At 55.7% G+C, this 23,044-nt stretch overlaps 1 protein-coding gene across 20 annotated transcripts; it reads right to left on the reverse strand.

Moving 5' to 3' along the window:
* Positions 75-22,066, reverse strand: MST1R (macrophage stimulating 1 receptor). 20 transcript variants are annotated; one of them, XM_013981718.2, is made up of 20 exons: positions 19,134-22,062; positions 16,063-16,251; positions 15,860-15,988; positions 15,515-15,685; positions 15,068-15,228; positions 14,593-14,758; positions 14,343-14,479; positions 13,761-13,922; positions 13,573-13,666; positions 13,206-13,418; positions 12,959-13,105; positions 12,711-12,873; positions 12,439-12,540; positions 12,157-12,363; positions 11,735-11,815; positions 11,402-11,622; positions 11,187-11,296; positions 10,789-10,954; positions 10,252-10,388; positions 7,997-8,531 (listed from the first exon to the last, which is right to left on the reverse strand). In XM_013981718.2, the coding sequence occupies exons 1-20, from the start codon at positions 20,370-20,372 to the stop codon at positions 8,285-8,287; spliced, it is 4,242 nt and encodes a 1,413-aa protein (XP_013837172.1). In that variant the 5' UTR covers positions 20,373-22,062; the 3' UTR covers positions 7,997-8,284. The 20 variants fall into 20 exon arrangements, 18 of the variants coding, with proteins under 18 accessions (XP_020924447.1, XP_020924449.1, XP_013837172.1 ...); XM_013981720.2 differs by having other exon boundaries at positions 12,157-12,360; positions 19,134-22,061; XM_013981721.2 differs by having other exon boundaries at positions 11,402-11,583; positions 19,134-22,061.

Below are 23,044 nucleotides of genomic sequence, written 5' to 3' on the forward strand. Positions count from 1 at the left end.
TGCTATGGCCAAGGAAGGTAGCAGAGCCCAAGGGTCTGTGGCCTGCCCGTTTGTGTGCATTCACACACACATACTTGCTGAACACTGTTAACTTTATTAATCTCTGGCCCCTAGCAAACTGTTGGTGATTTTTGTTTTGTTTTTCCTCACAGAAGAGATACTAGTAGCAGCCTCTGGTGCCTGCGCAGCCCCTGAGCTGGGCTGCACCTGGGAAGACTGGGGAGGCATGGAGGGAGGGCCTGAAAGCCACTGCCTGGCAGACCACTGAGCCATCTCCTACCTCCTGCAGAAGTGAGGCATAATTCTCTTTGCCCGGGGCTGGCCTGAGAAGGGTGTGGCCCATGAAGGAAGGAGCAAAGAAGGCAGTCTGGAGAGTGGAGAAGGCTCTTCCCACCTGAGAAGCTAACACCCCTTATAGCAATAAGAACCGTGACTGCTATCAGCTGGGCCCTTCCTCTGTGTCCTGCAGTACTGAGTACTGTAACTCTGCCTCACAGCACTTCAAAGGGCTAGGTGCTGGCATCCTTATTTTACGAATGAGGAAATCAAGGCCCAGAGAGGAGAGAGAAGTCACAGCTAGTGAGTTGTAGAGCCAGAATCTGAAACCAGACTACCAGGCTCTGGACCTATGGTGCCACCACTGGGTGCCAACATGCCTCCCTTCTGAGTGCTGCAGCCCCAAGCCCCCACCCAAGCTATATCCCACGTGTGGACCTCCCGCCTCCCAATAGCTTAGCAGGTGGCTCAGGCCTGGGAGGGGGCACTTTTCCTGTCCATACCACTAAGCCAGTGCCCTCCAGGAACCCAGAGGTGCTCAGTAAGGGCTAGTTACATACCCTGTTGGAGCAGGCTGAGTCCTTTCTTCTCATAATTCTTGGCTGGCCAAAGCCCACTTCATTCCACCCAGCTGAGGGGAGGGGCAGCAGGGCAGTTAGAGAGGCTCCCAGGCTGCACCCTTTCTACCCAGCACCCTGTCCCAGATCAGGCAAGGACATTGCCCCTGTACCCCTCCCCCCAACATGTTTTTAAATAGTCTCTCACCAGGAAGAAGGGCATCCAATTCTATTTCTGATTCAGTGAGGAGGGCCAACATGTTACCATGGCAACTTGGAGAGCCCCTCCCCCCGGGCTGAGCCCATTCCCCAGGCTGAGGGCTGTCTGGGATGGAGGGGCCAACAAGCAACTAGAAAGAGCTTGGTCTGAGGGTTAGGCTATCAGAGGCGCCTCTGTGATGGCAGGTTCCAGCACTGCCTCCCTTCACACTTCATCTGACCCCCTCTGGGCGGGCTTGGGGGGAAGGTCCCAACCCCTGTGGAGTCAGATTTGAGGAGATGGGGACAGTTACTTCACTCTGAGAAACCCTCTTTCCCAGTGGAAAAAGATAAGGCTGGAATCCTCCCACCAAGGAGGCTTTGAGGACGGTCGGTAGGAAGGGCAGCAGGAGGAGAGGCACAGAAAGGCTCCATTCTACCGAGAGCTCCGTGACCAAGTTTCCCAGACCTGATTATCCAAAGTGGCTCCCCTCTGCTGTGTTCTCAGGGGTCAGCTCTGTCAAGTCCCTGGCTCTGCACTCTTCCAATCTACCCACCTTCCCCTCCCTGTACTCTGGGAAGACTCTGAACATCTCCAAAAATCTAGCATCAAAAGGAGTCTTAAAAGGCTTCCAATGCAGGAGTTCCCGTGTGTGGCTCAGTGGTAACAAACCAGACTAGTATCCATGAGGACTCGTGTTCGATCCCTGGCCTCAGTCAGTGGGTTAAGGATCCAGCATTGCCATGAGCTGCAGTGTAGGTCGCAGATACTGCTCAAATCCGGCGTTGCTGTGGCTGTGGCTGGCAGCTGTAGTTTCAACTCGAGTCCTAGCCTGGGAACTTCCATATGCTGAGGTTCAGCCTTAAAAAAAGTGTCCCTGGAGTTCCCGTCGTGGCACAGTGGTTAACGAATCCGACTAGGAACCATGAAGTCGCGGGTTTGATCTCTGGCCTTGCTCAGTGGGTTAAGGATCCGGCGTTGCCGTGAGCTGTGGTGTGGTTTGCAGATGCGGCTCGGATCTGGTGTGGCTGTGGCTGTGGGCTGTGGCTGTGGCTGTGGCCGGCAACTACAGCTCTGATTACACCCCTAGCCTGGGAACCTCCATATGCCACAGGAAGCGGCCCTACAAAAGGAAAAAAGCCAAAAAAAAAAAAAAAAAAAGAAAGAAAGAAAGAAAGAAAGGAAAAAAGGCTCCCAATGCAGCCAATCACTTAATAGTGGAGCCAAAATCAGTGCCTGTTTCCTAGAGGTTCATTCCTGTCTACTGTCCAGAGGCTTCTGTCCCAGAGCCTGCATTTAAATTTGGGGAGGGAAGGCACTCCAGGTAGGAGCACAGCCAGGGAAAAGGCAGGCTTCCGAGATCTCGTGATCAGCCCTCTCTTGGTCCTGATGGGAAACCAAAGCCCCCCAGGAGGAAGGCTGCACCCTCTATACACAGCACTCCGTTTACCTCTCCTCCCTATAAATCCTAACTTCCTGATTCCCTGGAAGTCTCTCCTGGCCAGGGTGCACCTACTCCATGGAGGCCGCACCATGTTTAAAGGAGCTGGTACCTTCTCCCTGTCCTCATGCCTGATCCCAAAGGAAAGCAGTCATGGTGCTGAGAACCCCAGTCTAGAGGAAGCTGGGGGAGGATGAGGGTGATAATCCACTCCTCTGGGATTGAAAGGCAGAACCCAAGAGTGCAGGAGGACGTGGCTTTTGAGCTCTAAGGCACAGGGAAATTTAAATAACAGATGTTTAAACAACCTTCCCTGCAAGCCATGGTGCAGTGACCCCTCAGCTGTGATGTGTTACAGCTTAAAAATAGCCCACAATGAAGTGCTCTGAGCTCCAATTGACTCAAGCTTACGTAACTCTGCGTGAAAGATGGCCAGCCACACCAGCCGGGGGGGAGGACAACAGCACAGCCACCCTGGCTTAGGCTGGCTTCGGGGCTGGGGTGAGCGCCTCACCCCCCTGGGAGCAGCCCCTCATCCAGGAGCTCGCAGGGGGTGGAAGAGGAATTGCTGCCAGAAGTACAAACGCCTTCATGACTGCTGAGAAGAGACCTCCAACCACACCTGCGAAAGGGATGTGAGGAGGGCTGCCCTCCCTCAGGGTCCCTGAGCAACCTAGGCCCAGGGGAGGGTGGGGGTGACTTTAAGGACAGATGGGTGGATCCAAAAGACCAGGGCAGGAGCCCATATGGGCAGAGTGACTGGGGCCACATGACGAATTCCCTTCCCCCTTTGAAGAGGGGGGTTCCGAGCTTGAAGAAATATATCAGCAGGACTGGTGTCTGGACAAAGCTATCCCTACCAGAGAGCCCAGTGGTGGAGCTGACTCTTTTTTCTTTTTTTTTTTTTTTTTTTCTTTTTGTCTTTTGTCCTTTTAGGGCCACACTCGAGGCTATGGAGGTTCCCAGGCTAGGGGTCCAATCAGAGCTGTAGCCGCTGGCCTACACTACAGCCACAGCAATGCCAGATCCAAGCTGCATCTGCAACCTACACCACAGCTCATGGCAACACCGGATCCTTAACCCACTGAGCAAGGATAGGAATCGAACCCACAACCTCATGGTTCCTAGTCAGATTCATTTCCGCTGTGCCACGATGGGAACTCCTGGAGCTGACTCTTTTAGGGCTTTTAAGTCTCCATGGTCCAGTCTGCAGAGGGGGGACCTGTGACATGAGGGAGGGAGCTCTGACTTCAAAGCTGATTGAGTCATGTGATCTTGGCCACCAGTTACTTTTCTATTTTTTTGCCACGCCCACAGCAGGGCCAGGGATCAAACCTGCACCACAGCAGTGACTCAAGCTGCTATAGTGACAATGCTAGATCCTTAACCCTCTGCACCACAAGGGAACTCCAGCCACCAGTTACTTTTGAGTTCCCCACATTCCCTGATACATTCCCAAGACCACAAGTGTGCAAGTGGCTCAAGTGACATAAAAGGGAATGGACTGGACAGAGGGCAAGGATGTCCCTGGATCCTGTGCTCCCTCTGCCTCTGCCCATGCTGAGCCCGAGGGATTCAGCAACTTCCCTCCGCTCCTACAACCTGAGCTCAAAATAGGAACAACATGGGGCTGGCTCTGAGTACTCACAGAGCATCAGTGAGACTAGTGAGGGCCAAATACGAGGGCCCTTGTGCCACCTGCCCAGAAAAAGACTGGCTGTCAAGACACTAGTGCCCCTGCTTCCAAGGTCATGGCTGCCAGATGGGTAGAGCAGAAGTTGTAGGGAAACAGGTAGCTTTGGAGGGGCAGGAGCTGGTTCTGGCCTCCTCAACCTACCAAGCAAGGGGAGAGTTTGCTCCTGTTGCCCACCCACCTCTCCAGGGCAGGCCAACAGTCCCTGCTAAGCCTGGCCTAAACATCCTGGGACCAGGGACAGAGGATGCTCAGGGCACTGAAGGAATAGACAGCAAGATGCAGAGGCCATGGGGAGGCTCAGGAGCAGAGCCATCCCTCCTTATAGAGGCTGGGGATGTGAGTTCCTATTGGGATGGACTGATGGGAATGGGGTTTCTGGAGGAACAGTTGTTTCTTTCTTTCTTTCTTTTTTTTTAATGGCTGCACTGACAGCATGTGGAAGTTCTCAGGCCAGGGATTGAATCCGAGCTGCAGCTGTGACCTATGTTGCCACTGTGGTGACACCAGATCCTTTAACACACTGCGCAGGGCTGGAGATTAACCTGTGCCTCCACAGTGATCCGAGCTGCTGCAGTTATTCTTAACCCACTATACCATGGTGGGAACTCCAGAAAAGTTGTTTCTGAGAGTGTCCAAGGGTGTCATTGCAAGGTGGCTGGGACCAGTGCCACATCTCTGGAATGAACTGGGTCAGGCAGGTTCTGCCACCCACTGGGCACCTGCTGCCTAGCTTTGAGCCAAGGACTGCCACCAGGGGAGGACAAGTGTGAAGGTTATTCTCCAGGTCACCATCTTTAGACCCGAAGAATGCAGCCTACCCAGGGGGCCACCATAAGCCAGAGATGAGCATGCCAGCTCTCTTGGAATCTATGTTCATTGGGTTAAAAACCTCAATTGGAACAAGCCCCAAAAGAATGGAGGGAGAGACTGAGGCTCATCCGGTCCCCTTGTGCCAGATGGGAAATGCTGGGAGTGGTTCTCCAAGTCATCTAGGCCAGTGTAGCACCACTTCCCAGCTGGATGGACTCTCACATGGGAAGAGCAGAGGCTCTGGGTAAAGAGATGCTTGGTTCCTGGGGTCTTCATGGAGAAGAGCTCTCCAGCCTAGTGTGGAGTAAAAGGTGTTTTTCATCAGAGCCTGGCAGATCCCAGATTAGTGCTCAGCTACTGATTCCTGGGGCTGCCTCTCTCCAGGCAGAGCGAATAAGTGCAAGAGACACAACCCAGGCTTTCCTAAGTCTCAGACACTTACAGCGGCACCCATGTCCCTCAGCCCCATCCGGCACTGGGGAGTCCTGCTCTCTTCTACAGTTGCAGGGAGTTAGTTCATGAAATAGTACTATAGGTGGACCTGGGATATCATGGGCTGCACTGAGGGAATGACTGATGAAGCTGCTGTTCCAGACAGGTGTCAGAGTTTGAAATGGGGCTATGTCTGCAGCCCTCAGGTATGACCCCAGAGAGCTTTTGGATCCCTGAGGAAATTCTCTGAAAGGCTGGGCCTTCTGCATAAGGTGAATCTCAGACCAGACTCCTGGGCCCCCATCAAAGCAGGTCAGTGTACCCCATAATGCCCTCCTGGTGCCAGACAGCAGTGACACCAATGGGCAATCAGGAGGGTGTGAGTCATCTGGTGCTTCCTCAGCCCCAGCTCCCATCCTGAACTTCCCCCAGGCTTTATTGGCACCTGCTTGACCCCAGCCCCACTGAGCTATGATGGAGGGAGATGAGGCAGAAGAGCTGATACCCACTCTGCACAGCTCACGATGGGAAGGCTGGACTCCCTAAGCCCTGGGAGAAATCCGTGTTCACCCTATCCCACCCTAGTGGCAGGCCCAGGCTCACCATGGCCACCAGCAACCTTCTCCTTGCTCCGGCCACTACTCAGGCCTCCCCGAAGGGAAAGGCAGCCCAGCCTTCACTAGCCCTGGAAGCCTCTCAGAAAACTCCTGGTGCCCCCAGCTCATCTGGGGGCCTAGAACTAACCCTCCCTTTCTCTTCCCTCTGGTGGCCCAGTCAGGAATTTGAAACCCTGAAGCAATTCCAGCTCCTGGCTCTCTAGATGGACTTAGGACTATCAAGTAGCTCTGAGAAAAGAGTTCAGAGTCTGGGGGTGAAGTATTAGGGAGAGGGGTACACCTATGTCAAGCACCTGCTTAACTGTGTCTGCTCCCTGGAGGATCCTTGCCCTGGAGACCCTTGGCCCAGAAAGGGGCCCAAAGCCCCACATTCTGGACGCACAGGAAACCTGACACCCCTTGTGCTTCCTCCATCTCCTGTCTATGGGACTCCTCTCCTGCCCAAGCTTCCTTCCCATCCAGAGACCACCTTCCTCTCTGAGCTCCTCTCCTATGAACAGATATTCCCATGGTCCCATAAGCTGCAGAGGCCCAGTGGGGAAGGATCCTCAGTTCAGCTTCAGAGAAGACTCTGGGCCTTCTCCTCAGTCCCCACCCAGGGCCTGAAGCTGGGTGGGGACCCCTGGATCCCAAGGATGAGGCAAGGGCATGAAGAATGCAAGTCGGAGGGATAAAAACAGGCCTTTCCAGCTGATGTAGGGACCACAGCTGTGGGAGTGCTCCAGGACAATCCACTCACCTCTCCCCTGGCCTCAGGCGTGACACAAGTGGGGAGAGCCCAGGCACCTCTGGTAGAGCATACATCCTCCTCTGTGCCTGCAGTCATGGGCACCAGAGGTGCAGTGGCCAACAGGCAGATGGCGTCCCGTCTCTACCCCTGTCCAGCTTATAGGGTCTTAATCTTCAGTCCCCAGCACTTGAGCATAAGAGTCTCCTTTTTAAGCCCTCCCCACCTGTCCTCAGAGTCCTTTGGATCCCCGTGATAGGCCTCCCACTGGCCTGAGGTGACAGAGTGAGCAGCAGATGGGTAGAAAACAGAGGGGCAGTTCCGGGCCCAAGGAGACCCTGGCTCTGCTTACCAGGGAGCTCTTGCCCCAAACCCAGGTTCCATGTATGACAGGGTACAGAGCTGGGGACTCAAACAGAGTGAGCTGGGATCTCCCACTTGGTGAGACAGAGGCCATGAGGATTCTGAGCAAGAGAGAGGAATCACCATGGGGCATGTCCTGGGCCTAGTCACCCTGGTACACCAGTTATCTACTCCAGCAGGGCCCAGCTGCCCCTCAGCATTGAAGGCATGGGGGAGGGGCAGTACAAGGAGGAAGCTGTTTTCTTTCTCCAGTGGACCCTGCTCCTCTACTGGCTATTTGTATAGTGGCCTTGATAGGTATAAAAGCCTGAAGAGTCTGCACCACAAAGCTGGTGCCTTGAAAGTGTGCAGCTGAGGCCTTGCTGCTGGCTCATCTCTCTCAAAGCTGCAAGAGCAATGCTGGCAGTGCTGGCAGGTAGGGGAGATTTGACAGCAGGTAGGGGGTTGTGGGGGGAGAGTTGGGGAAAGCTGCAGGTAGAGCAGGGAGTCCTGGAATGGGGCTTGGGCCTGGGGCATGAGACAGGCAGACTGGGCAATGGGAGAAGCCATCCTGGCTGCTGCATGTCTAAGCACTCAATCCACCCTTCTTGGTTCCATCCAAGGTTACAGGGTCAGAGTCCCCAGGGCCTTGCTAACCCTTCCTGTTCTCTGGAGCCTTCTTACTGACCCAACCCCTTTCCGGCCTCAGGATATTTGCATGTGCTGTTCACTCTGCCAAAAACTCTCTTCCCCCAGCTGCTGTTCATTCCCACCTAACAGCAAAATGTCTCAGCAAAAATGTTACTTCCTGGGATGGCTTCCCTCACTTCTCTATTCATCTATCTAAGGCTATTCCGTTACTGCAAAGCAGCCTTTTTGTTGTATAGCATTTACCGCAATTTGTACTTAAATATTCATTTGTTCATTTACTGATTCAAGGGCCAGTGGTCACCGTTTAGTCCCCTGTGCCCAGCATCCAGGTGCACAGCAGACACTCCATAAATACTCACTGCATCAAGGATCCCCTCACTGGCTCCCTCTGTGTGTGAGGGGCCAATGTGCCTTATAGCCCTCCTGTGCCCCTGAAGGTTAAGGGGCAGGGACAGGACAGAGGCCAGCCCAGAGGTAGCTTGGGGTTAACTCCCATCACTATACATGTTCGACCCCAGGGTCTGCTAGGGCTGATGTCACGTGGGCCTTGGTGGCTCTGAGAGGGGCCGGGAGCTCCTGTGCACTGGTGGGGACGGTGAATTTTCTGAGGGCAGGTTTGCCTTGTCGGAGGCTCCAGGGCCCACATTCACGTAGGCCACAGGCAGCTGCACGTAGTGGTCCCCTCGCAGCGCAGCCACCAAGCACTCTACTTCCCCTGCTAGCGCTCCAAAGGTGGGTCGTGCTGCAGGGTCCACTGCCCAGCAGCGCTGCATCACCTCGTACCTACCAGGTAGAGAAAAACGTCAAGGGCACGGCACAGCCCCACCCAGAGGTTCTGGGCTGTCCACCTGCTCTTAGCCCCCTGGGGGGCCCCACAGGGTTAGGGCAGGTGACAAGGCCTGGTGCCTTGCATGACCCAATTATCTTCTCTTCCTTATGATTGCATTCTCACCCTGGCAGAGGTCAAATTGCCTCAGGGGTTGAGAGGTTGGACTCCTGTGACCTGGGCTATGTGACCTTGAGCAAGTTCCTTAATCTCTCTGTGCCTCTAGATCCTTCTTTGGTCACAGATCTATTGGGGCATAAGGTGAGAGGATGCCTATGAAGTTCTTAGCTTAGGGCCCTGCACATAGGCTATCCTGGTTATTATCTCATGTCTTCTAGGAAAGAAGCCCAAGTCCAGTAAAATGGAGATTAAAAGGCCTGAGACATGTGGGGCAGCACATGGCAACATGATTCCCAAGTAGAGTTTCTCAGGTTTGTCTGGTGGGTCCTAATACATTTCCTCTATCTTGGAAATGTCATCCCTGCCTTAAATGATACTAAAAGAGTCCTACACACAAAGATGTCATAAAATTCTCAGACCCACTGAGCATGGTATTGTCATTCCAACTTTGCAGATGAGGAAACTGAGGCCCAGAGAGAAGGGGCCTTCCCTGGTATAGAGGCTGCTGTGGTGTGCCACCCAGCTTCCCCCACTTCATTCTCACTGTAACTGCTGATGGCCCTTGGCTAAGGCCCTCTCTAGAAACTGCTCTAGGCAGAAAAGTAAAGCCTCCTCCAGGCTCACACTCCTTCCTCAGGGACAGTTGTGAGCAGTGACTGAGTGCTGTCTGGTGCAAAGACTTGGGCCCCTTGATCTCAATTGCAGAAAACTCTGAAGGGCCATCCCAATTCCAGAGGTGCCCAGGGAATGGGATGCGGCCTCTGCTGCATCTGCATTGCAGCCCAACTTCTCCCCATTTCCCTTGACCCCAGTCTACCAATAACCCCCTGCACATAAATCTCCAACTCAGAGTTGGTTTCAGGGAGCCTGACCCAGAGTCAGATAGGCAGTGAAGGTAATTTCTCTTACTTTGAACCAGATTCATTAGTGAAGTAAATGATAAAGAGTAAACCCAAGGCAGGCAGGGCTGTGAGGAAGGGTTACTCATACCTTTCGGAGGCGCAGGCTGAAACAGGAATCATCAACCACCTTTACCTGTGACCTGGTTCTTCCTGTTCTAACCACAAAGACCTCAGCACAGCTGAGGCATGCCTGCTGCCTATGAAGCTGAACCACCTGACAGGCACTGATGAAACACAGCTGCCGCCATGCCTCTGGGAACAGGGAATCTGAAACTATATCCACTGCCAAAAAAATTCTGATCTGGAGATGTGGAGCGAGCTAGTGTGGGAGCTAATGGAACCTTTCCTTGAGGTTAAGAAAGCGGAAAAGATGGAAAACAGCCCCCCTTGGTGGGGATGGGGGGAGAGGAGTGCTGGGAAATCAAATCACCAGCCTCAACCCAGACTCAGAGCTGGGAATGCTGTTGCCATGGCAACTGTGGTACCCTTCCAGCATCCAGCCCCGAATGGGGGTAGAACAAGTCCACAGATGAGGAAACTGAGACCCAGAAAGGGTCCCTTTCCAGGTCAGAGAGTTAGGCAAGAACTCTGTCTCCAGCCCCCTCCTAGTCTCTGGGGCCCAGCTCCCTTCCCATCACCACTTCACCATACTCACAGAGAATCGGGGCAATACTCAGGCTGGGGCAGGCGGCGACCCTGGGCCAGGAAGTGAGTGAGGTCAAAAGGGTCGATGTGGGGGTATGGTGGGGCACCCCGTGTCAGCAGTTCCCATAACAGCACACCAAATGACCACTGTGGGAGGGGAGAGGTGAAGGGACTCAACTCTCACCCCAAATTGGGGTAGGTGGCCCCCCAGGTCCTCTACCTCCCAGAGCCCTCTAGCTGAAAATGAGGGGCTCGACCCCCCCCAATCAGAGCCCATTCCTCAATACTTCACAAGTTCCTTCCCTCTGACCCCACCCACCACCTGATCCTGCCCAGAGTTGGGGCCGGGCAAGGCCTGGATTGTCTGTAAGGAACCAATGAGTTCACAGCCTCCTCTTACCCTGACATCTGCCTAGAGGGGGGCAAATGGGCTGTGGGAACTGCCCAGCTTGGGGATTCTCTGGGCTCAGATCATCATCTGGAGCTTAATGGGCAAGGCTGAGTGTTCTCTGAGGCCGTGTGGACTCTGGGGCAGGTGGGGCCTCACCACATCAGACTTGGTGGTGAATCTGTAGGTCCGCAGGCTCTCTAGTGCCATCCATTTGATGGGAAGGCGAGCATGGTGGTGCTGTTGGACACTGTAGTACTCCTTGTCCAGGATGTCTCGGGCCAGACCAAAGTCAGCCACCTTGACTGTGAATGATTCATCCAGCCTGGGAGGGAAAAATCTCACTTAGGACTGGGCCCCATGAGGCCCTGAACCCACCTGTTCCAGGCCCCTGTAGGGTTTCAGAGCCGCAGTGTCTGATCCAAGCCTGCACCAGGCAGATAGGAAAGTGGAGGCCCAGAGAGGGCCTGAAGCCTGAAGTCTTCCCTGAAGCACTGTCAGCTGCACACCCTGGTGCTCTGCCCCCGGCTTCACCCCCAACTGCTCTGCCTGCTCACATGCAGTTCCGAGCTGCCAGGTCCCGATGCACAAACTTCTGCTCTGCCAGGTACTCCATGCCACGGGCCACCTGCAGGCCGAAGCTGATGAGGTCCTTCACCGTGGGGTTCTAAGGACACAGGTGGGTCAGTAGGCAAGGCTACAGCAGCTTCTCACCAGCTTCTGCTACTCCCCCCACCCCAGTCTTCCAACCAAGGGCCAGCTGAGCACTAACACGCTGGGGTGAACGGATGAATTGGAGCAGGTCTCCGTGGCGCATGTAGGGCAGCAGCACCCGGGGCAGCCCTTCAGGTGGCAACACAATACCGATGAGAGCCAGCACGTTTGGGTGGTGCAGACCACGCATGAGTAGCCCCTCTCGCAGGAAGGCCTCCACCTCCTCCAATTCCGTAATGCCTGCAGAGCAGCTTGAGTCAGGCTCAGGGCAGGAAGCCCCTTTACAAGGATTAGATGGGCAAATGGAGAAGAAAGGTCTCCTGGTCAGGGTCATTCAGTGAGGTGGTAGCACAATAGGGTCGAGGACTCTCCCAGCCTCTGCCCCACTTACGACTCAGCGACTTGATGGCACAGTGGATTCGATTCTGGGCCTCATCTATGTATTCTCCATGGTAGACAACCCCAAAATGGCCTGATGATGGAGAGACAGGGACAGGGGCCCCAGTGTCCAGGGCTCGCACCACACTTTCTCACTGGCAACCAGACCTCAGAGCCCCATCTGGCCAATCTGATGTTAAAGACAAGCAGCAGCCTCATGATGGGAGGACATGTCGCCCTCACAGGCCCACTTAATCTGCACCAGGACCCACTGAAGAACGAACTCCTGTTTCTCAGATGAGCAGACAGAGGCTCGGTTATGCAGTATACCCAAGGTGAGAAGGCCAGAGCAAAGTCCTGCCCAATGGTCCTTCAAGCCACATCATCTCAGGACTCCAACTCTGCCCCAACCCCACCTGGCCTAGCCCCCCATACCTTTGCCAATGACTCGGTCAGTGTGGGTGACTACCCGCTCGTGGGGAATCAGCACATCCTTGACATCCGCCAGGAGTGCAGAGTTCAGGTCCCTGAGCTGGATGGACTCTTTCTGGAGCAGTGGAACATGGGACCCATCCCTGCTGTCTGCAAAGGATGCTCTGTGCACCTGAGTTGTGGAATCCTGGCCATCGATGGCAGGGGCTGCTGAGGAGGAGAGGGAGTGAGGGGCTGGTGGAGCAGAGTGCATGGCCCCAGCCTCTGGTGCCTCTACCATCTCACCAAGGCCATTTCTGTAGTCAGAGCCTGAGCGAAGCACAGGCAGAGGCACAGCTCCTGTGGTCTGGTCCAGGGATGCCAAGTCATCCAGGTTGGGGGAAAGCACTGTGGAAAAATGGCCCCTGGTGGCCAACCACTCCTAACTCCTAGAGGCTGACCCCTATCCAGGAGGTATGGGCAGACCCCCGAGGCCTGGGCATAGAGAGGATATGGGGACTTGGAGATGTCATTGTTTGGGGGTAGGGGCTGAGTCAGGATGGGAGTGGAGAGCTCACCTAGCTGTTTTCTCTGGCGGTAATTCAGGACCAGTATGGCGGCCAGTACAGCCACAAGCAGGAGCAGGGCCAGCAGGACACCAAGGAGCGTGCTCTGTGGGACCCCTTCCAGACCTGGCCGCACTACCTTGCCTAGGACGTGACACCCACCATCCACGCAGACCTGAGGGCAAGTGGCAGCTCAGGCCCAGCCTGCAGGCCCTCAACACGCGTCTCCCATGGAGGGCCAGCTGAACTGCCTTACCTACCTGCAGTGGAGCACCGTCCTTGCCAAGTTGCAGGGAGGGGGGCAGGGGGCAGACGACCACATCCCCCCGGAGCTCATGCTGGCAGCTCTCACCACCCACGGTCACGTTCACATCCACACAATCAGCCACAGTGCCCAGCCCAATATACTGCAGAGACAGTCATGAGGACTGGCCAGTGCCTCCATCTCCTTCAGGTAGGCTTCAGCCCTAACCCTCCACTGTCCCCTCCCCTCACCCCCATGCTTACCTCAAACTTAATGGCATGCTCCTCAGGCTTCAGTGGGGCCAGGTCCGTGCTGGGTGGATGGGGTGGGGGCAGGAATCGAAAGCCAGGCAGGGTGAAGCCAGCAGTTCCATCCCCCCAGGCACTCAGGTTCCCTGTCACCCACCCCTGGGAGCCTCGGACCACATATTCAGGCAAGCGGCACCACTGCTGCTCCGGGAGCTGCTTCTCACACTGCTGGGCCCATGGGAGAGTGGTTAGCCAGGTATGCTTACCTGTGGCCACCCAGCCCCCTCTGCCCAGCACGGGCTGGGGCTGGAACTCAGGGGACTGGTATGGCCCTCTTCCCTCCTGGCCAGTGCCCACTTGGCACCTGTCAGCACCCGCTCACCCTGTTTTCCACTGCCCTAAGCCCATCATGGAATGACAGCACCAGGTTCCACACTGAAGTCAGATGCTGGCCACGGATGGTGATGTGGGAACCACTGCGGAGGACAGCAGAGCGGTGGGCTCAGGTGCTCCCTGAGGTTGGATTCCTCATTCTTAGGAGACCAGAGTGGGCAAAGAGATGGCACTTACGGATAGCCACAGTTGGGGCTGATGCCCAACACAATGGGATCTTCCAGGTACTGGAAGTTCCAGGAGCCAGGGACCTCGGCGCCCCCCACCTTCAGGCGAATGGGAACACTGGCAGTAGCAGCCCCAGGGGGTGTAGTACATAAAAGCTGCCCCTCTCTGACTCTGCAAAACAGGGGGATTAGGTTCAGGGGCACCCTCCATGTGATGGCCAGGCCCAGCTCCTCCAGGGTCTGCTGATCCCACCCAGTTCCTCTCTCAGTCATCTCTCCAACCTGCCCACACTCCATGGGATCTGTCTGAAGATAGGGTAGTCCCACTAAGGCTTCTAAGACGTCAAGGGGGGAACAGGTTCCCTATAGCCTTGGCCAGAGCCAATGAACCCTGTAATGAGTTCTCTTGCCATCCCCAAACCACCTCTGCACTCGAGAGGTCAACGGACTCCCCTTCCTGGACCTGTTCCCTACACTGACCATGTGACTGAGCCTTCCTCCCCCTGCCCTGATACAGATCCCAGCCCCTCTGGTGAAAGCCCCTCTGTGTGGGATCCTGTGGCCTCCCATCTCCTTTCCTGCTGGCACTTACCCTTTCAGTGGGCACTCAGTTCCATTGATCAGCACAACCCAACTGGTGCCAATATCCAGGCCTTGGCCTTCAAGGGTGAGGCAAGTACCCCCTGCCCGTGGGCCAAAGAGGGGTTGTACTGCTGTCAGCACTGGCTCCTAAGAGGGCATGGAAATGGCTTAGCTTAGAGTAGGAGACCCTCTACTCCAAACCCTTCCCTGCCCAAATTGCCCAGCTGGCCAAGGGTACAGAAAAGGCAAGGTAACCTCACCATGAAAGAGAAGCCTCGCAGCATGGAGGTGCCATCTACCCGGAAGTGCCTGCCCAGAGGCATGTTGGTCACAGTGAGGCTGACGTTGGCGGGCCCGGCTCCCTGAGTACCCAAGGGCTTCAGCTCACACTCAAGCTTTTCTATAAAGTCCTTCCAGGGCCCTTGGCTGAGACATTAGGGGAAATTAAGGTCAGCCAGGAGTTACATAGGCTTGGTTGCATGCCTGCTGCAACTCATGTCTTCTATGAGTTTGAGGATTGTATCTCTCTACCCACACCTCTATCCAGGGTTGGCAGGATCTGGCGGGGCAGGGACTAGCTTTGCCATGACTCAACAGATAGGTAGAGCATATGCAGGCTCAAAAATGGGCAGAGATGTTGTCTCCCCGGACCCAAAGCAACCAGAGGCAGTGCAGCTTGCCCCATACAAGTGGAGGACAGGGTCTCACAGCCCAAAGGCAGGGACCAGGTTGTACCTGAGGTTTGAGCTGTCCTTGGGCATCAGTTGGCAGGGACTTTGACCCACGGTGACCTGATGTGTGCCCTCAGGCAGCGAACCAAAAGGGTGCAGGTAGAAGTTGGAGCCACACAGGGTCAGCCTTGTGCTGCCCCTCAGGGGTCCACTGTGGGGGTAGAACTGAGCAGGAAGGAGAAGAGAGCCTGAGTCTCTCTGAGTCAGGACTCTCAGCTGCATCCACTTTTCCCTAAGTTTTCTGCTGCATCTTTGGCATGCATTATTCTAGGTCACTTGCTAGTCCTCACTCAATACTCTATGTAGGTGCCATTCTCTCTGCCAAGAATGTCCTCCTTGTAGATACTGAGGACATCCCAGGCCTGAGGAAGATCATGGTCAAGACATGCTGACCTCCACCCCAGGCTCAGGTTGACCCACACTTACCTGTGCACTACCTGGCAAGCCATACCTCAGTAAGCTCGGGTGGGCAATGGTCCTGTTGCCAGGATCCAGGACACTCCTTCTGTTGGGCACACATGTTCCCACACCATCCACAGCCCATGAAACGTTGTGCCCGCAGGCAATGCCCACAGGTGAGGAAGTGGCGGCAGCCAGGGCCCCGGATAGGTACCTGGAAGACCTTGGACAGACAGGTGGCTCAGGGGTGGCTGAAGGAGGGGACTAAGCTTCACAGACCTTCCCTGGTCCCACTGTAAATCAGGGTGGCGAGACCTGTGTCTCAGTGCTCCCTGGAATCTATGTGGAGGCTGTGCTCCCACAGCCCAGCCCCAGGCCTTGCCCCTGCCCTCCTTACCTGGTCACCAGAGGCAAAGTGCAAGTAGTCCCCAAGTCGACTGACATCCCGATGCACAGGCTGCCCATTGCTGCCCAGTGAGAAGTTGGACACATACAGCAAGTGGTTGGGAGACCTGGCCAGTTCCACCTGGGACAGGTCAACGGTGAGCAAAATGGGGACAGGATTCTGGGAACAAGGGGCTGTGGAGATGAGGCACCTACCTGCAGGATGCGGCCATCAGCTGTGCCCATGTGGGCCACTGTGACATTGTCGAGGCATGTTACATACAGTGCAGTGACCTGCACTGTTCCTAACAGCCCGTTGAATAGGTCCACACGTAAGAAGTTGTGGCTGACCAGCAGAGGGAAGTGGCGGCAGCTGGTGTTGGGGCTGGGGGCCTCCAGGCCAGGCTGGGGAGGGTCAGGGAAGGAGTCAGGGCTTTCCTGCATGCACTGACCCCTTGGGGCCTCTGTCAGTGACCACAGCAGTCCAAACTTCTACCCCTCACCTGGCCTGGCTGGAGAAAGCCCTAGGCCTGCCAGTTACCCCATCCCCCTCCATGGAGCTCTCAGAAGTAGCAACAACAAGGAAGAAAGTCAAGATTGGAAGGCTGGCTCCCCTTACACCTCGCCCTACCCTGTCACGTCCCTGCTGATAATGAGTTACTGAGTCTTACAGAGCCAATCCCATTCTGTCCTCACAACCACGCTGTAGAGCAGGTGCTCTCCTCACTCGCAACTTACAGACAAGGAAACTGGCTCAGAGAGGTTTGCTCACCCCACAAAGGCCTTTATTGCTTTGCAGGAAAGGAGCCAGGTTGGAAGTCTGAGTTCTTGACCAGAGTCCTCTCCTGCTCCCTGCTGGTTCTTCCCTGCACTTCAACAAACACTGTTCCCTCTTGAGGCTAGTTTCTCCACCTGCAGAAGGGGCTAAACTCTGAGAGGTATTGGCCAGCACGGGGTTGCTAGCATGGTCCTTTTCTCTGGTGAGACTCCAAAGATCTTCCTGTACCTTCAGCTGCTACTTGTACCTCCTTCAGGGTACAAGACGGATCAATCACGGCCTGAAGGCCTGGTTGCCAGGCTAGGCCCTAGGGGTCAGAAAACACTAATTTCTGCCCTGCTCTTAGCAGGAGGGTGTTTGGGGGACACTCAATGCCCCAAGGCCAGACTGTGGAAGCTTCTGGGGAACCAGGAAGCAAAGGTATGGATGCAGGGTATTGGAGCTGGGTGCAAGGTGCAAGCAGGGCTCTGTAGCCCTAATAGCTTGGGACTCTCCCTCGTCAGCCCTCAGGATACTCCTCCAAGCTTATGGGAGGCTGCCACCAGATTAAATATGCTTAACCCAGTCCTGAGATCTCAGTACTGATCTTAAGCCTAGGGAGAAAGAGATGTAGAGCTAGGCTTTGACACTCCACACACTGAGTCCGTAGCCTGGATGGGTGGGGGCTGGGACTCTGTCCTCACTGGAGGTGGGTAAAAGTCCTGGCTATAGCAGGAAGCCAGCCAGGTGTTTTCAGTATGACTCAGAGACAGGTGGGGCTGTGGTATGGAAAAGAGCCGCACCCCTGCCTGTTTGCCCCTGGGCTCCAGAGCTTTAGCTCTGAGTTCCCAAGCTTGTCTAGGGGCCTCTGTCTCCTGAAAACACCTAAGTGACCAATGCTCCACAGAAGAGGGTGACTCCCTCAGACCCAAACCCTATCTGAACACATGGAAGGCAGGTGCCAGCACTGAGTCCCTCAGGCTTCATGAGGGCAGCCACAATGAGCACACAGCAGGTGTCCTCCTGGAGGCTGTGTGCCCAGTCACTGGACAAACGCTGTCCAGGCACTGCCTCGGGGCCTGGCCAGACTGTGGGCAGGGCTTAAGATCAGTCTTTTCGGAGCCTTGCGCTGCCAAGTCGTGCTAGGTGTCTTCTGATCCCCCGACCACTAGCCAAGTCAGGGAGAGGTTCTGACTCCCCAGAGAGAAAGGAGGGCTGGCAGGGCTGCCCAGGCCCAGACTGGGGATCCCAAAACCTAGGGCCTCCTCAACCCAGAGGGAGTCAGCTGAGGGAGGGAAGGTGAAGACCCCCACCTCTCATTGTTTATAAATTCTCCTCCCAACACAGGGCATCAGTCAGGAAGAAAAGAGTCAGTGAAAAATGTCACATCAGGGCCAGGGCAGCCAAAGACTCTGACAGCAGTGACTGTGGGTTAGCTTGCTGAAAAGCCACTTGTCCAATGCCATTCGTTTGTTCACCCCATTTCCTTGGTTTAATCTTTTGTAATATAGGGCAGGATGGTTTCAATGGCTTCAAGGGATCAGCTTTATTTTTGACCTCAGGGAAGCCTTTTAAGGAATGTCCCCTTTATCTCTGCTCCAGCTCCCTGACACTATGGCTGGAGAGAAACTGGGTAGGGTCCATTGGAAGGAGCCCTAGTTCAGCATGGGCTGGGAAGCCTGGGGAAAGAAAGAGGACTGGGCAAGGCCCCAACTATGGTGAAACAAAGTCTAGGACTTCTGCGTGGTGAACCAATTCCAACCAGCCCCTCCTAGGCCTTTACTCATCCTCAGATGTTTATAGTTGCTTGCATAAGACTGGGGTGAGCCTCCTGGAATTTACTAGAGCTAAGCTGCTTTGTCACTATGTCCTGAATCCTCCCCCAATCACCCCATGGAGAACATCAGCCATGAGTGGGTCAGTAAAGCCCAAGGCATGCAGGCTCCCTGACAAGGCCCCAGCTTCCAAGGCCCAGGTTCTCTGGAACAGGGGTCCAGGCAGGCATTCTCTGACAACTCCTGCCCCACCCACTCTGGAAAGTAGAGCAAAACAAGTATTCCCACAGGGAAAGTGAAACTGTGTTGGTAAGTAGCTGTGGGTCTGAGTGAATCTGTGAGCATCTGCCTGTGTGTGGGGGGGTGCTGCCTTGCTGTGTGTGTCCCTAAGGGTGTGTGTGGTGAGCAGGTAGGAAGGGACACCCATTATTCTACCCAGAGTTTGGAAGGGGGCCTGGAAGAGAAACAGTTATGATGCAATCCAGTTTTCACATAACCAGGGAAACTACCAAAAATACTGAGGATGTAGTAAGTGAGAGGGTGAAAGAGTAAAATGAGGTAGCAACAGAGTCTGGCCTCTCCAGGAGATGGGCCTCCAGTGTGGCCTTTGGCTGATTTCCTCACACCACCCCCAAAGGAATTGAGTGGAAGAGAAAACCTCCTCCCGCCTGCCCTCCGGGTCCCAGATCCTCTCAGTGCTGGAATGGAAGCATGTGAGCACTACCCACAAGTGAAGTCCCCTTCTTTCTGCTCACCGGGTTGGGGCATAAACTGGGCAACTGGAAGAAGTCTAGGCCTCGCCGCAGGCCCTGGTGGACGGGAGGCTCACAACAGTGCTCCACTCCCAGATCGATGAGCCTGTTCAGCAGGTTGACGGGAAAGGCGCAGACGACAGAATTAGGATCCACACTCGGGCCGCTGTCTCTGCTTGCTGAGAATACACCGAATAGCACTTCCTGGCCCTCAGAGATGCTCAGCTCAGTAGCCAGTCGGCCTCCCACTGCAGCAGCGTGGGCCGCCCGCAGCACGGGGTAGGGTTGGCCGCCCTCATGCGCCGAGCGACGCCGGCGTTTAGGCGCAAAACGGCAGTCGAGGACAAGCTCGCGGTAGTCGCCGAGGTCGGTCTCTACAGCGCTGAGTCGCGCCAGGTGAGTGTGTAAGCCGCCAGGAGCAGCTGCCACGTTGACAGGCTGCACTGTCAGGAAATAGACGAAGGCTCCGGAACGGAAACTGTACACGTATTCGATCCGGTAGGAAGAGAGGTGCTCAGGCAGCACTGACAGTGAAGCAAAGCCTGGTGCGAATCCTGAGGCGTCAGCCTTGAGTCGCCGGATGGAGACTGAGCGTGGGCTGAAGCTGGTGGCCACTGCTGAGTCCAGTGACGATGCCACATAGAAGTAGGAGGCATGGCCCTGCTCAACGATGGTCACAAGTGTGCCCAGAGGGCTGGCCACACAGTCGGGGCAGTCCTCTGGTCGATTGTGGTGGTCAGAGAAAAGGCAGACTGGTGGCGCCAGGTGCAGGACTGTCCCACGGGGCTCTAGCTCATGCAAGAAGCAGCGGCCATGAAGGCTGGAGCCACAACTGATTAGTGCTGGCAGCGCCGGCTCCAGTACTAGCACCTGCGCATCTGTGTCTCCCGGCGGAGCGTAGGGGCCTGGGCCACAGGCTGCACATGTCTGGCAGCCAGGGTCCCCAGCAGGGCCCGTGGCCAGGCTCTCAACTGGCTGCAGGTCAGGCCCAAGCACGTGCAGGCGATTGCGTGTGGCCACGAAGACGGCACTCCCTTCCCCGTCGCCATCATAGGTCGTCACAGCCTGTACCGGACCGCCGGCAGAGTAGCTGGGCATCACGTACTTCACGTCAAAGTTGCGGGAGGCAGCGTAGGGGATGCGCGGGCACTGCCAGGACCCACCTGTCGCGGGCACAGCCGGCAGCAGTGGCAGCAGCAGTAGTAACAGGAAGGGCAGCAACGGCAGCGGGTGGAGCTCCATTGAGGCCCAGACCGGGCCCCGCGGAGGTTCCTGCAGGCCAGGGTCTGGCTGGGAGCCGACTCTAAGTCTGGGTTGGGACTAGCGTCGAAAGCCGGACCTGAGAGCCCTCAGGCAGCCGACTACGCCAGGGTGCCTGAGGTGCCGACCGCCCTCCCCTGCCCTCGGGTCTGAGCAGCTGGAGCAGGCGGACGCACACAGACAGGGAACAGACAGGCTGCCTCACCTGCTGGCCCAGCTGCGGCTCCCAGCCCGCGCCCTTAGAGCAAACTCAGTTGGAAAGCCTGGGCGGGGCTGGTGGGACCAGGGTGTGGGGGCGGAGCTGTGGGCGTGGCCCGCTGTAGGACTAGCCTAGCCCGACCGCTCAGCCGGTGCGACTCTTCCCGCAATCTGAAGCCTGAGTCCTGCATCTACTCCTGGGCGCCTTTTTCTCTATGGCCTCTGGATGGTTGTGCTGGAGTGACCTGGAAAGAGGTTAAGTAGGTCTGAGCCTTCCTGTTCTGCCTCCACTCCCCCCACCACGACCGACAAGGAGGAAGTGAAGGGGCGGGGTGGGGGGGCTGCCCCAGCACTTTGAGGACCACCTGGTCTATTTCTTCTCTTGGCTCCAGGATATTACAACATCCTCAGACCCTTGTTTCTGGGCAGGGCCTGGTGGACCCACCGTGTGGGAAACAGAGACCACCAATGTGTGGAGAACCAGAGGGGAAGTGTGGGGAGACCCCAGGAGTGGCACTACCCTCGCTTAGGCAGGAACTATTCCTCTGTGGGCCTGCCCTGGGCTGACAGCTACAGGACGCTGTCAGAGGACAGTGCATTGCACCCTGCCCACCCAGGGAGTAGAAGTTGTAATGTCCTGCTGGTTGGACATTAGAGTCAAAGGAGAAGCAGCTTATGTGGAGGCCCAACCCTAGCTCTGGTCCGTCCACCACTGCCTCAGTAGGTGGCAGCTGTAGGATGAGGACAACAAAATATGCAATGCTGGCCTTTGTTCCTGGCTCTGCTCCAGTGCCTCCCTGGTATGGTGGAAACATGGGCTTTGGCTCCCAGGGGACCTCTAACCTGCTCTGAAGCCAGGCTGGGACTCAGTCTCTCGGTCTCTGAGATGAGGATGTAGTTCTAACTGGGTGGTTGCCCAGAGTTCTCTCTCCAGGCTCTGAGAGGTATGAGGCAGGGGGAGGGAAGTCACCCTAGGTCTGCTCTTGACACCTCTTACCTGGACTTCAGCAGCTGCTCCCTGGTAACTGGCCCCCCCAACATTGGAGGGGGGCCTTAGGGGACATTCTCAGCCTTACAGCCCCCTCAGCCAGGTGGGCCTGGACCCTGGAGGGAGGGTAATCTTCACCAGGTTGCCCTAGGCTGAGGTCTGAAGGACCCGTGAACTGTGAGTCCCAGAGCTTTGGAGGGTAAGGCGGTCGTGGGGAGAGAAGCTCTCAGCCCAACAGAGCTCCTGACCCTACATGTATATCCTCTATTCACCACCCAATCCAGACTCCTTGTTCCTCCTTCAGGAGCAAGCTTTTACCTTCCTTCTCTTGCAACTTAGGTGGCATCTCCTCCAGGAAGCCTACCTGATCCAGGCAGTGCCAGGTGCAGTTTGTGGGTCTCACAGACCCTGTGCACAGTTTACTCTAGATACCTGACATCCCCTGCCTTCATTCCTTTTTTTCTTTATCTTTTTCTTTCTTTTTCTTTTTTTCTTTTTAGGGCTGCACCTGTGGCATATGGAAGTTCCCAGACTAGGAGTTAGATCGGAGCTGCAGCTGCTGGCCTACACCACAGCCACAGCAACGCCAGGTCCAAGCAGTGTCTGAGACCTACACCCACAGCTCACGGCAACACTGGATCCTTATCCCACTGAGCAGGGCCAGGGATCGAAACCACATCCTCATGGATACTAGTCGGGTTCATTACCATTGAGCCACAGTGGGAACTCCCCCCTTCCCCCATTTCTAATCCTGGACTCCCCTACCCCTTTAAGCTGGAGCTCAGTGAGCATTTGGTGACAGAGAGGAACAGCACTTGGGTGGCCACTCCCAGTGCTAAGAGGATACTGTGCCTGAGGCAACATAAAAGACACTCCCTCCTTTAACGAGAATTGGCCCGGAAATGAATAAACACACATCAGAAGTTATGGCACCATTCCTATGTTCCACAATCAACATGTCTAAAGATAGTCACGCTGGGCAAGACTAAAATGAAACATTCTCTGCCTAGGGATGAGACATGGGTTCCTGTGACCCCTATTCTGACTGAGGAAATTAGGAGAGACTTCTGGGATTTGGGAGGAAACCTCACAGGCTCTCTTTAATCACCTGTTCACCTGTTTTGGGGGTGAGGGTGTGGGGGTGCAGCAGCCAACAATTGGGTCTCTGCTGCCGCCGTGTGGCCCAAATGTTCACTGCCCCCAGGCTGGCATCTCCTCTCAGAAACCCTTGGTCTTTGACAGCAGAGGTCCACAGAGTGCCTTTTTCTCCCTGCTTATCCACTCAGCCTTCAGGAGGGGGGCAGGTAAGCCATGTGGGGGTAGTCAGCTGATGGGTCTTGCGTGCCGAGTACAAGCACTCTTCCAAGTTGAACTCACAAGATCTGACCAAGCTTAGAAACTGCCCGACTGCCCTTGCATTTGTCACCTTGAAGGAGTGCTAGCCACTCTGCCCTCTTTGGGCTCTCTC

This window comes from Sus scrofa, chromosome 13 (genome assembly GCF_000003025.6).
Source record: "Sus scrofa isolate TJ Tabasco breed Duroc chromosome 13, Sscrofa11.1, whole genome shotgun sequence".
Taxonomy (NCBI): Eukaryota; Metazoa; Chordata; class Mammalia; order Artiodactyla; family Suidae; genus Sus; species Sus scrofa.